Source organism: Adiantum capillus-veneris, chromosome 5, assembly GCF_014529385.1.
Source record: "Adiantum capillus-veneris isolate H3 chromosome 5, ASM1452938v2, whole genome shotgun sequence".
Taxonomy (NCBI): domain Eukaryota; kingdom Viridiplantae; phylum Streptophyta; class Polypodiopsida; order Polypodiales; family Pteridaceae; genus Adiantum; species Adiantum capillus-veneris.
The window spans coordinates 169,238,798-169,251,739 of NC_140935.1; the positions used below are offsets into that span (position 1 = coordinate 169,238,798).

The following is a 12,942-nucleotide window of genomic DNA, read 5'->3' on the forward strand; positions in this document are numbered from 1 at the left end:
ACGGTTCGTTCATGTCATCAAGCTCGTGATGATAAGGAATTGACACAGCTGGAATTTGTGGCTTTCTTGATAACGCATCAGCCACAACATTCTTCTTGCCTGCCACATGCATAATCTGGAAGTGAAACATAGAAAGAATGTTTGCCCATTGCATATGCTTTTCGGATAACTTTGACTGTGTCAAGAAGTATCGCAAGCTCTGATAGTCGGTTTGGACAACAAAATCAGCACCTAAGAGGTAGTGCTTCCAGCTAGAAAGCGCATGAATCACGGCCAAGAGCTCTTTCTCATAGACTTGCAAAGTCCTCTCTGGCCCTTGCAAAATTCGGCTTTCATAAGCTACTACCCGTCTATCTTGCATTGGCACTGCTCCGATGCTACTGCCACACGCGTCACACTGGACCACAAATCAATTCCTTACATCTGGCAAAACAATTAATGGATCTGAAGTCAACTTTTCCTTTAAGAGACTAAAAGCTGAAATCTCTTTTTGGGTCCATCTGAAAGTGACCTCTTTCTTTTGCAAAAGCGTGAAGAGGTGATGCTATCTCTGCAAAATTCCTGATAAACCTTCTATAGTAGGAACACAATCCCAAGAAGCTTCTAACATCGTGGACAGTCTTCAAGTTTTGCCATGTCTTAATCGACCTTTGCGACATCCATTTTGACACTATTCTTTGAGACTGTGTGGCCAAGAAAGTGGATTCTTCCAAGAAGAATTCACTTTTCTTAGGATTGACAAGTAGCTTGTGATTGCGCAACTCTTCGAACACAATGATCAAGTGACGCCTATGCTCCTCTTCATTCTTCGAATAGACTATCATGTCATCAAAGAACGTCCCAACAAATTGTTGATGCGGGTGGAAAATCCGGTCCATCATTCTGTTGAACGTGGCAAGAGCATTTGTTAGCCCAAACGGCATCACCAGAAACTCATAAAGACAAAATGTCGTTCTAAATGCAATCTTGTGCACATCCTGTGGCCTGATACGAATTTGATGGTACCCACTCTTAAGGTCTATCCTATTGAAAATTGTAGCACCCTCTAAGCGATCGAGAATATCATCAATCCTTGGAATAGGAAACCTATTCTTGATGGTATTCTTATTCAACACATGGTAATCAATACACATGTGCCATGAGTCATCCTTTTTCTGCACTAGGAGCATTGTGGAGCAAAAGGGTGAAGAACTAGACTGAATCAATCCCTTCTCTAATAACATCTCAACCTGGCCCATAATCTCTTTCTGCTACGCTGCACGAACCCTGTAGGGAGGTCTATTTGGTGGGCTACACCCTGGCACCAAATCGATCCGATGGTCCTGAGGTCTCTCTGGCGACAATTGCGACGGTAATGAATCAGAAAAACAGTCACTAAACTCTCGCAAAAATGCTTACCTTTCTTTATCTAACACATATAAATTTGACTGACAATTATCTCAGATATCACGTGCAAAAATCAAGTACACAAAAAGATGATTCTTTATTACAGAAGTGATAGCCGAAGCAGAACAATAGGGACAGACTCTCCTTTGAGCTTTACATCCAAAACATGAGTTTTGCCCTTATGCTGAAGGGTGATCGTCTTGCCGAAGGCATCCAGCACGCCATGTACTTTGAACATCCACGAAATTCCAAGTAGCGCATGGCACCCTTCCCATGACATGATATAAAATTCTTTTGTGTCTACATAGGACCTATTATGCAAACGCAGCTTTCCAATAATGAGAGTAACACACTCTGAGTGGCTAGGACATGCCAACCCTGCCTTTGCCGTGTACCCCGTCTCGTCAGCTCTGATGCCCAGCTTCATAGCTAACTATGGTGAGATAAAGTTTGCTTTGGCACCTGGATCAAAGAAGATGAGTGCCGTCTGATCTCTAACTTTACCCCGTGCTCTACATAACTCACTAGCATGTGTACTAGGCCTGTCACCCACCATATCTGGCACCAAACATGTTGTGGGTTTAGGCTTCCCTTTTTGGTCCTCTTTATCATCTGAGTCAGCTGGTCTTTTCCTTTGTGGACAATTGGTAGCAAAGTGACCAGGCTGCTCGCATATAAAGCATTTGTTTTCAGCCATTAAGACCTTCTTTTTCTCCAGCGACTTACGCACAAAAGGCTTCCTTTTGTGTTTCTTTGCCTGCGCTTCAGAAGTCCCGGCTGAATCCTTATCTTTGTTGGCCTTTTCTGACCCTTGTGACGCTTGAGGAGCCGTTTTCACAAAGGGCTTCTTTGCTGAATTTTTCTTCTGCTGCCCTTCTTTCTTGTTGCTCGGAAATCCACTGTCCTCTTCTGCTGAATCCTTATCTTTGTTGGCCTTTTCTGACCCTTGTGACGCTTGAGGAGCCGTTTTCACAAAGGGCTTCTTTGCTGAATTTTTCTTCTGCTGCCCTTCTTTCTTGTTGCTCGGAAATCCATTGTCCTCTCCCTGAGGGTAGCCACTTTGTTCTTCGTACAGTAGTCCCAAAGCCCTCTAGGCAGCCCACAACAATACTTCTCTATCTGCTCTGTCAATGGCACAAATCTGTTGGAGGTTACTGAGAGTAATGCTTTGCAAAACCTTCGATTGTACTCCAGCAAGCTCTTGCATGTAGCAAGTAAGCTGGCGCCAATCTATCATGACGTTGGCTTCAAATTCATTTGACAGCCAAACAGATGCAAACATTTGCTTGAAGTAGACCCAAGTGGCGGGTGTTTATCCTTGCATTAACAATGTCGTCCACCATGTAAGTGCATTGTCCTTCAAGAAGGTGGCAGCTTTCCTGACCTTAGAGGCCTCTTTAAACTTCCCTCCTGCATAAGCTGTATCAAACTTCTGGAGGAAAGTGAGAGCCTTTGCCTTATCCTCGAAGCCGCTGAAAGTGCTAAACTTTACAGTTGCACCACCTTCTTTGTAAGCTTTCGGCTTTTCCAGTGCCCCCAAATTGTCATAAGGAATGGTCTGCAACATGGGCACTGTAGTAGGCATCATCGTCACGTCTTGGCCATTAACATTTTGCGTCAGAGGTGCCATATCTGGTTGCTGTCGAGAAAAACCAGCCATGCCAAAATGACCCTGTGGCACCCCAAACTAGCCCTGGTTGCTCTGAAAACCTTGTTGCATGCCCATGCTACCATACATGGGGTTTGGCATCATGCCTTGCATACCCCCAAACACTGTTCGTGGCATGTACGGCTGACTTTCAGGCACATAATCAGCCATACTCTAGAACACAGATCCACCCCCAAAATACCCAGGATGTATCGTGGGTGGTGGAAAAACTGGGTGCATTGCCTAGTAACTAGTTCCCTGTCCATTTAAGAGAGCATGCGGGCTATGAAAGGTGGCGGGCTGAACTCGCATAGCGTGTGGAGTAGGCGTCCTAACCACCTGTTCAAGGACGGGAGGAACCTGTTTTGGAGCACTTGACTCCGCAACATGCGAGTGTTACGTACCCTGTTGAGACGCAGGAAGTACTTGGGCTTGAGCCTCAACAAGCTCTGTTCGCGGTGTAGGTTGGCTATTTTGTTGTGGCACTAGTGGCGCTTGCAAGAACTCCATAATCCTTGGGTTTTGCACCAGTTGCGAAAACACATTCACCACGGCAACTAACTAATTCTTGAACGCATCATCCTCAAGTTGCCTAGTCATAAAGCCGTGTACTGGAGGGACATTCACATCAACATGAGGTAAAGACAGGTGTGGCCGTGAGCACCATAGGATTTTCCTGTCTGTCCTTCGAAGAGGAACCTTCTTGTATAATGCCCTTCCCTTTGTCGGCCATAGTGTAATCCTGTGTTCCTGTACTCTGTGTCTTTACCCAAAACAACTGAGACTCACTTCTTGAGGAAAAAGTGATTGGTGTCTTGGCAACAGAACCTTGAAACCGACCCGTGGGGCAGTAGGCTTTGGCTTTCACCCAAAATTCATTACTTTACTTTAGACACACACAGAGAGAGAGTGCTCAGCAAAGGTAACCTGCGACGGGAATTAACACTTAAAGCACACACACGGCTCGGAAGCTAGAATGCTCCGAGCAGACGCCAACCTCCTGTAGGTCCCAAAATTGGCTCCCCTTTCGGTATTTCTTTATTCTTTAAGAGGGTAAATACAAAGAAGAGTCCTGGGAATTCTTTGCCTGTATCAGCTATCATCTGATCTGGCAAAATTTTGGCAGCATAACAGCCCCAAAAGTTGCCGGAAACCAATTCCCCTGCTCGAACTCACTTCCATTGGTATAAATCCTCTGATTCTGCCCAAAAACAGTAAATTCAGCACGCTGTATCTTCTGTATTTGCCATGTTTTGAGCCCTAAACAGTCCCCGAACTGTCCACTAACAGAGGGGCGCTGTTCCCAATGGTTCTGGCGTCCGTATGGCTGAAAAATAGTCCAGTTTCAGCGCATAACCAACGCTGAAAATGCACCTGTACGGCTAGGTTATCACCCTTACCAGTGCCTGCTTTTGGAGCAGCTGTTAGCTACTCCTGTTCCTGCTCAGAGAGGCTCTTGCCTCAGCAAAAACGCAGATAACCACACAGCTGTACATGAGTCAAATGGCATCACATTACTGCACGTAGGGAAGAGAGAGAGCAGTGTGAGGTGTGCAGGACATAACTTCTTGCACCACACTATACATGAGAGGGAAAGCTTGCAGTCGATAGCTGGTAACCTGTGACAGCTTGCAAATGAGGCTTCCCCAGCTACATATCGAGCGCCCCCTTTTGCTGCATGAGGAAAGTCCACCAAAAGGTGCCACTTGGCACATTTACAGGCAATTTCCCGTTTCGGGGTTGTCACTTAAAAATCTCCCGACTGGTTGCCCAGTTGACTTTGCAATAGAGTTCTAAAATGTTCCCCTTGTCATTCCAGAGGTAATGACACAAACAGATTTCATGGCCCAAAATAGCAGTTCCTTGATTTTTTGTAGATGCTTCCGTTGGGCTACCACTGGTCTTCTGACCATCTATCCCCATTGGGACTGCATCCAAAAATGCAATGTGGCCCAACTGTTGGGTACTTTCCTTTGGTGACCCCACCTTGGCTTTGTGCCTTTATTGAGTTCACTTCCTAGTATCCACCAACTTGCTACGTGCAACGGGGGGACGTACATGATCTTGAACTGAGCCTAGATATCCTCTTATTATACGAATTCAAGTGCCGACCAACTTCTCGTCTGCGGGTGAAACTACCGTTCACATTGGTCATACAATGTCCGACCATTTGCAACTTCAAAATGAGGGTCTCAAAAATAAAACAAAAATCATTGGAAAGAAACCAACAACTAAGGTTAGCAGTTGCCACGTCCTCGTGACATGTTCTCAAGTATGCAATTATGTCTGTAACTTGCAAGCGACTTGGAAACTAGCCCTTGAAGGGCCTTCCATTGTTTTGTAATACTAAGTACTAACACTTACAAATATAAAAAGGGTCATCTTTACAAAAAGTGATGAGCATTTTATGATTTATTTGCCAAAACAGCTTGAAATTTTACTAGAATTTACGACTTAGAACTTAATATAATTCTCTCCATAGGGCTTGTATTTTGACATGGAGAAAAGTCCAATGTTTTCTTTACCGGATCTATGGTAGAAGCAAGGTGTAAAAAACTTGCTTCTAGCTTGATAAATAAATTGCCAAAACATGGTAGGAAAACAGGACACTTAGTGTCTCAGGGCACTTGAATGTCCAATTACTGAACTAGTGTTAAAACATCAACAAGGAAAGAAACACTGTCAAGGGCCCCTACTCTAGGGGCCACCACTTCTCAAAGAGGAACTACATTTGGAAGGAAGTAGGTGCCAACTGTTTTGAAACAAATCTGGAAACACTTCAAAGTTCAAATACTCTGAGTAAAAGAGGACTTAACTCTTGAGACTAGACACAAGGAGGAGGAGTTCCCCACTCATATGCACTAGCCCCTCAACTACGCATCCCTTGCGCTATTTCTTTGTTACTTGAGTCGAGTGTACTACTAAGATGTGAGCTTGGTTCCGCAACTGGATGCCCACACCTCACACAAGGCTTTATTTTTTAGGCACATGACCATTGCTCTTTTTTTGGCGCCCAAAAGCGTCAAAAGCTTTAAAAAGAACTGATGCTCCAAACTTCGTTTATAACTCCCCGGAAAGCTCCCAACGACCAAATTGCCTTGTCAACCTCATTTGCTTAGTGCCATGTCAGCATATCAGTGAGAATCTTGTAGCAATTTGTGTTGCAAATTCCGTTGCATTTCACAACACTTCCTCTACTCCTGTAGTCCAGTCCCACGTCCGCACAATATGGATGGTATCCGTATGTATTTGCTTAACATAATAAATTAGCGGGGGGGTCTGTGGTTACTTACGTGGAGCAAGGGTTTTTTGAGCCATGTTATTACAAGCCATTGAGTTTTAAGCCTTTGCAATTATGCAGATGAAACAAGACTGTGTAGAGAGTGCAGAGAGAGCGAATGTAGAGAGTGTAGACAGTGAAGAGATGATTGAACACGGCAATCAACAGTGTCTTGCGAACCCTATCCAAGCTAGAGTTACTTGATTGTAGTTCGGGGCAGATAGGTCTCTTCAATTAGCTATGTAGAGTGATAGTTTGTATGTTTGTAGGTTTCTATCATGAAGTCCCTATTTTCCTCTGTTTCTTGCGATTTTTCACAACGTTGTGTGTGTTTTAACCTCAATCCATAATGGAGTGCGTAACTTACGTATCGTATTTTACGTATGGTTTGCCTTGTGTCCAGCTGTACATAAAGACTGTTACAAGGAGCCCTGGACTCTGTCCAATCGTTGCACCGGGTCTAAAACGCTCAAAGCAGGTCTTATAAATTCAAGTGTTTATCAAGTTTGAACAAGTTCAAACAAGTCAAACTGGTTCAAAGAGATGCCAAACAGATCCAAACAAGGTAGATAGGTATGTTAAAACAATACCTTAAGTACAAAACGAAAGGTTTTACGGTACTAAACAACGACTTTGAACCATAAAATATGTTAAGTATTGAACAAGACTTATGCTCAACATGTATGTATCTATGTGACTTTGTATATATGTGTAATGCACGTTTGTTAATCAGAGATTTCTAGCAACATAATATAATTGTCACACTTTTATAGCATTGAAATCAGAAGCCACAATTTTCTTGCGGCATTTAGAAGTCAAGCAATTAAAGTAAAAGCAACAAGTTCGTTAGTATTGGATGACCAATACAATACGAATGGAATTTAAGGTCTTGATCGATAAATTCACGGAATTTATGCAGCCTTGGGTCCCTCATCCAAACAAGTTTGATCAATGTTAAGCGAGTTCAAAGAGTACCGAGACAAGATCAGATAAGCTCAAACGATTGCAAATAGACAAAGTATCTTCCAAATAAAGTTATAGCCCGCTATAGCATAGCGTTAAGTTTTTGTAAAAGGGTAACCATAGTTGAAAGGCAACAAAACAAAAGTAAATAGGGACGAAAAAGTTTTACACACAGCGTTTACTAATCCATCACACCTACTAACGATTAATTATTAGTTAATGCGTTTACTTTGGTAAGTATTTGTATTAAACATTCACAAATTAAAACGGATACTCTTATAGCGATGAAACAACCCAATAGTGTATCTCTCACATCGATCTTCCATAGTATTTTTGAAGATGAAGAAGAATACAAGATACACATCCAAAAATCTCTAATTATAATTGTATTCGGAATGCACCTACTCTCCAGCGGGAAAGACCAACCGGAATCCTAGACGAAGTCTTAACACAAGTTTCAACCGGAACAAATCTGCAAACATTTCAAATACTCGAGGTGAAAGAGACTTAACACTTGAGATAAAACATAGTGAGGTGGAGTTCCCCACTCAGATGCACTGGCCCCTCAATTAGGTCTCTTGCAGTATTTCTTTATTACTTGAGTTGAGTGTAGCCCTTCTGGTGTGAGCTTGCCTTCGCACTAGACGCCTAGAGCTCACACGAGGCCTTTACACTAGGCCCTTGCTCCTTTACAGGCATCTAAAAGATTCAAAAGCTTTTCAAAGATGAGATGCTTGAGAATCTCAAAAAGTCAACTTCTTTGATTACAGGCCCAAAAAGCTCACAATGCCCAGTTTGCCATGCGAGCCATGTCTGTATAGTGCCATGTCAGTGGCAATGTCATCGCAAATCACAGTGCGAATTCCTCGATATTTCACAAGCCTCTGCATGCGGATTTGGCTCTAGCTTGGCTTGGGTTTCAGGCTGGAACTTCCTCTCCTCCTGTTGTCCGGTCAGAATCATGCCCCGTCAACAAGTTTTGACAGGAACTCTGCCACTTTCTTTCTCCATGCAGATGATCATGTCTCGTCTTGAAGTTGTGCGACTTTTGTTGCAGATTGTGATCTCTGCCTTTTGTAACTGGCAAGCCTCTGGAGAGGCGGTGAATCCACAGCAAACACAAGAACAGAATTAAAACTGATAACGCTTGAACTTGAAAACAACCTATAGTTGAGACACAAAGTGACGGAGTTCCACTTCCAGATGCACTAGCCCCAAAATCTGGCACCATTTTGGTACTTATATAATATTAATAAGTCACAAAGTACAACTACCGGAAAGTCACTTTGCAACTGTGCAACCATGAAGTGACCCCGAGGGCACATATCAATAGGCACCAGGCCCCAAAAGCAGTCTCTGCTAAAAACAGGTTGCCCTCGAAGGCCCCAGGTCATCTGCTTTACAACTGATGCTCAAAAAGCAGAGCTGCTAGCACTGCCACATCAGCATCATATGGCTTGCTACGTCAACTTATACGGCCCGTGATTTCCCCCATAGAATCTGGTGCGATTTGTCGGTGCCACGTCATCCGGTTGGATTTCTTTCTCTCTTGTCTGGTCGCGGGTGCAACCACGTCATCATCTTGTGACACCGCCTATTTAGCAGCACCTGTCCGAAAATTTGAAAAGTTTGTCACATCGCTTCCACCATATGAAAAAAGTTAACTTTGATCGGGGAAGAGTTGTTAGTGCAATCAAAGAATAGACTGGGAAGAACTTTTTTGGTCTCTTTTGTTTTATGCTTTGCTGGTGCTGCCTCCTGTGAGTGTAAAAGAATTATTCTTTCATTGTGTCATTTATGTTCTTCCCGTCTTTCTTAATTGTGGTCTTATATCAAAATTGAGGACTGTTGAATAATTTGATGTCTTTTATGCTTTTCAGAAATATACCGTCAAAAGCTTCAACAATGTCTGTCAGATGGGGTGCTCAGTGAGGATGATGCCAAGGCCCTTAGGCGGCTACATGTGCTCTTATGCCTTCCCCAAGACACAGTTGATGCGGCTCATGCAACCATCTGTGGTAGACTCTTCGAGAAGGTGAATAATCTCCCTGCATCGTCATCCTGTCGAGGCAAATTTTGAGCATCTTAAATCATTCCACAAAATGACCTCAATCACCGTTATTTGCAGACTGTGGATGATGCTATAGCTGCGGGGGTTGATGGTTATGATGCGGATATGAAGGCAGCAGTACAAAGGAGTGTGAGAGGCTTGAGGCTGAGCAAAGAATCAGCCATTGCCATTGCCAGCAAAGCTGTAAGAAGAATTTCATATTTTTTGGGTGGTCTTTCTTGGAGGATCATGAATGTTTATCTGAAAATACATTATTGCAGGTTCGTGCAATTTTCGTAACATTTATCAAAAGAGCTCGAGGCACTGGGAGCCGTGTGGAATCTGCGAAGGAGCTGAGAAAATTGGTGATATTCAACGTTCTGGTAGTTACAGAGCTGATTTCGGATATCAAGTCTACATTCGGTGGGGCTGCAGTTGAGCAAACAGACGATGCTCAAAAGGTAGAGGAACAACAGCCAACAGAGGAAGAAGAGATAGAATGGCAGGAATTGCAAACATTAAGGAAAACAAGACCTAAAAGTGACCTTGACATTTCAGGGAAGAAACCGCAGTTTGATATCACACTCAAAGATGATTTGGAGCTACGTGAAAGACTTGATCTATATCGAATTTATCTGCTCTTCTGTATATCTGGCGAAAGCAGTGGCATGCCGATGGGAACTCAAATTGTGGTTAAGAAGGATACAAATGAATTTCTAAGGCTTGGCCAGCTTGGTAATCTTTTAGGTCTTACCTCAAAGGAGGTTGCAGATGTACATAAAGGCCTCGCAGAGCAAGCGTTCCGCCAACAAGCCCAGGTGATTCTTGCAGATGGTCAACTGTCGAAAGCTAGAGTCCAGCAGCTCAGTGAACTTCAAAAGCAGCTGGGTTTGCCATCTGATTCTGCACAGAAAGTGATCAGCAATATAGTCAATACTAAGATGAGGGGTGCCATCGAATCAGCCATCAGTTCAGGGAAGCTTAGTATCGAGGAGGTTAGAGAGCTTAGGGAAGCAGGTGTAGATATGGAATCTATGATTTCAGCTGATGTTAGAGAAAGGTTATTCAAAAAGATGCTTGATGGAGTTTTTTCTTCTGGAACTGGTGACTTCAGTGAAGAAGATGTGTATGAGAAGTTTCCCAAGGATCTTGGCCTTGATTTGAGTAAAGCAAAATCATTGGTTCAGCAAGTAGCAAAAGAGAAGGCGGGCAATACATTGGTGCAAGCGGTCTCTCTTCTGAGACAAAAGAATCGGGAGGCAGCGGTAAGTCTTCAATCGCTAGTCTTTGTTTGGCCTTTTTGACTGCAAAATTTTTGGCGAGTCCTTTTATCTTACGAAGGATTTTTGCAAACAGGTGGCCTCCCTGAATGACTTGTTAGCTTGTGATAAAGCTTCTTCATCGGAGCCCCTCTCCTGGGCTGTTCAGGAAGAGCTGTCCGACCTCTTCTGCCTGTTTTATAAAACGTCCCCACCACCAGAGAAACTGTCTCGCCTGCAGTATCTTCTTGGACTCAATGATAGCACAGTCTTTTCGTTGCTCCAGTCTGTAGATTCCGGAAAGTTTTCGTTGGAGGAAGAAACTGAGGAATTTGATTTCTGAGTGAGAAACCACAATTTCAGCAGATTTTCTTTCGAACGTATAGAGGCAGTAACCATCTTTAAGCGGCCTGTAGATGTAAAGATTTGAGCTGCTATGCGTTCATATTTGGGCATGCAGTTGGCATTAGTACAGGTTCTCAAGAGTGCAAAGCTAGGGTGCTTATCTGACCTTTGACAGCACCCTGTCTTCAAAGCCCGTTTTGTGAGCAGTTATACATTAGACTGTAGTTCTCAAAAGGATCTTTATTTAATGGGTGGTACTGTCTCCTTCAAAGATTTTCAAGAGAGTTTTGGAGGCGTTCATCAACCACGATTAAGCTCCCTGTGCAAGGTAAGGGACTTAAATGCAATATACCCAGTAGTAAGGTGCGGTCATGGTTGGTTAATGTATCACCACCTAAGTTAATGGTTATAAGTTTGGCTGTGGTATCTTTCAGCCATACAAAAATGGCCTCCTCTGTTTGAGGCTTATTAAGTGCAACCAAACCAGCTTCTAGGTTTAGTGTCTTTATCAATAATCTGCAGTCGGAACAGACATTCTTATATCAGGCCCCCCCTAGCGTAAACTCTGCTGTGATGAAAGGGCTTGCTGTTATTGCAAGTTCTATGATATAGTACTTACTTAGGATTTCTTGTTCTTGGAGCATCAATGGAGTGGATGGTGGAAGTTGCGTTTTTCGCATTTGAAGGGTGGTTGCGGTGAGTGATATGGAGATCAAAGTTTTGGAGATTTAGAGATTGATGGTAGAGAGACTTGGAGCCTTATGTTTTTCACCAATGTTTTAAACATAATTTTGCAAACTTGTCGGGAGATGTGTACTGGAGGGCACCCTTTCAGATGGTTAGATCTGAGGAAACTTTTATTCATATGTGATCAATGTACACTTAAAGTGCCTGGGTTGAACTTATAATGAATGGGCTGCGGTAGTTATTATTCTATTGGCCCTCTATTGCTGCCCATTGGCCATGTTCAGATGTGCAGTTTTAACGGTTGAGTCAAGCTACCTTCACAAAATGAACAAGACGAAACTCTCGAGAGTTTGGTAATACAATCATCCAGTCTTTACCTATTTTAGTACACTAGCTATTTAAGAGGTGACATTGCTTTCACTAAGATTGTAGTATGCACATATAATTTAATTTTCTCTGTCAGCTTTGCAATCATAAAAGACCATGATCGGAGTCTCTTTTAGATCATTCCAAAGCTTCATACACTTTCATTCGCAAGTATAGGGTTCTGAGTGAGGTTTTAAGGCACCTTGAGGATTTTCACTTGTAATAGCTCATGGTCCTCTTGAATTCAAAGCAAATCACTTGCTCGTGTCCTACACAATATTTCTCTCTTATCAATGCGCTACTTTTTGTGCCCGTGTGTTAATATCTTTCCTAGTTTGTGATTGTAATATTCTCGTTCCTAACATGTGTAATAACCCAAGAAGTGCTCTAGTGCCTACACATTGAACTCACACTCCTACACCAGTGTATTGTACCAGTAAGTGTTCTTCAACTTCATCAAAGCTTTGAGTTGCTAGACAACATCATGCAAGTTCACGAGAGTTAACATTGTGGTATTGAACCTTGCTTGGGGTATTCAGGGGAAGGGAGGGAGCACGCATACTTTGAGCAATTCATTGTTTGGTGTTATTACATTGATAATGAGCCAGCTCATACAAAGTCATAAACTAAGGGGACAGGTATGCTATGAGCAATCCATTGTTTGGTACTAATACATTGATAACGAGCCAGCTCAAACAAAGCCATAAACTAAATGAATGGTCACAGGTAAACCTGTCAATAAACTACAACTTTGATGTGTACTTCGTGGTCCTTGAGGCAAATCGACAAAAAAACTACCTGCCTGTAGAGGTGGCAAGTGTTGAATCACCTTTTGTCCTAGGTTGACAACTTCATTGTACACAATCACTTCAACCACCTTGGGTTAAATACATGGGATAGGATTAATAAGCAGCTCCATCACAGAAGGATATAGAGGGATAAACATTATGCTACAGAT

General features: G+C 42.9%; 1 protein-coding gene across 1 annotated transcript in view; it reads left to right on the plus strand.

Annotated features, from left to right (window-relative positions):
* Nucleotides 1–11,886, plus strand: part of TIC110 (translocon at the inner envelope membrane of chloroplasts 110) — a 133,631-nt gene extending 121,745 nt beyond the window's left edge. Inside the window, exons 12-15 of the mRNA XM_086513178.1 lie at nucleotides 9,158–9,312; nucleotides 9,406–9,531; nucleotides 9,609–10,592; nucleotides 10,684–11,886. Of these exons, the coding sequence (XP_086369304.1) occupies nucleotides 9,158–9,312; nucleotides 9,406–9,531; nucleotides 9,609–10,592; nucleotides 10,684–10,929 (1,511 nt within the window). The 3' untranslated portion in view covers nucleotides 10,930–11,886. The remainder of the gene's footprint in view (nucleotides 1–9,157; nucleotides 9,313–9,405; nucleotides 9,532–9,608; nucleotides 10,593–10,683) is intronic.
* Nucleotides 11,887–12,942: the final 1,056 nt, after the last annotated feature.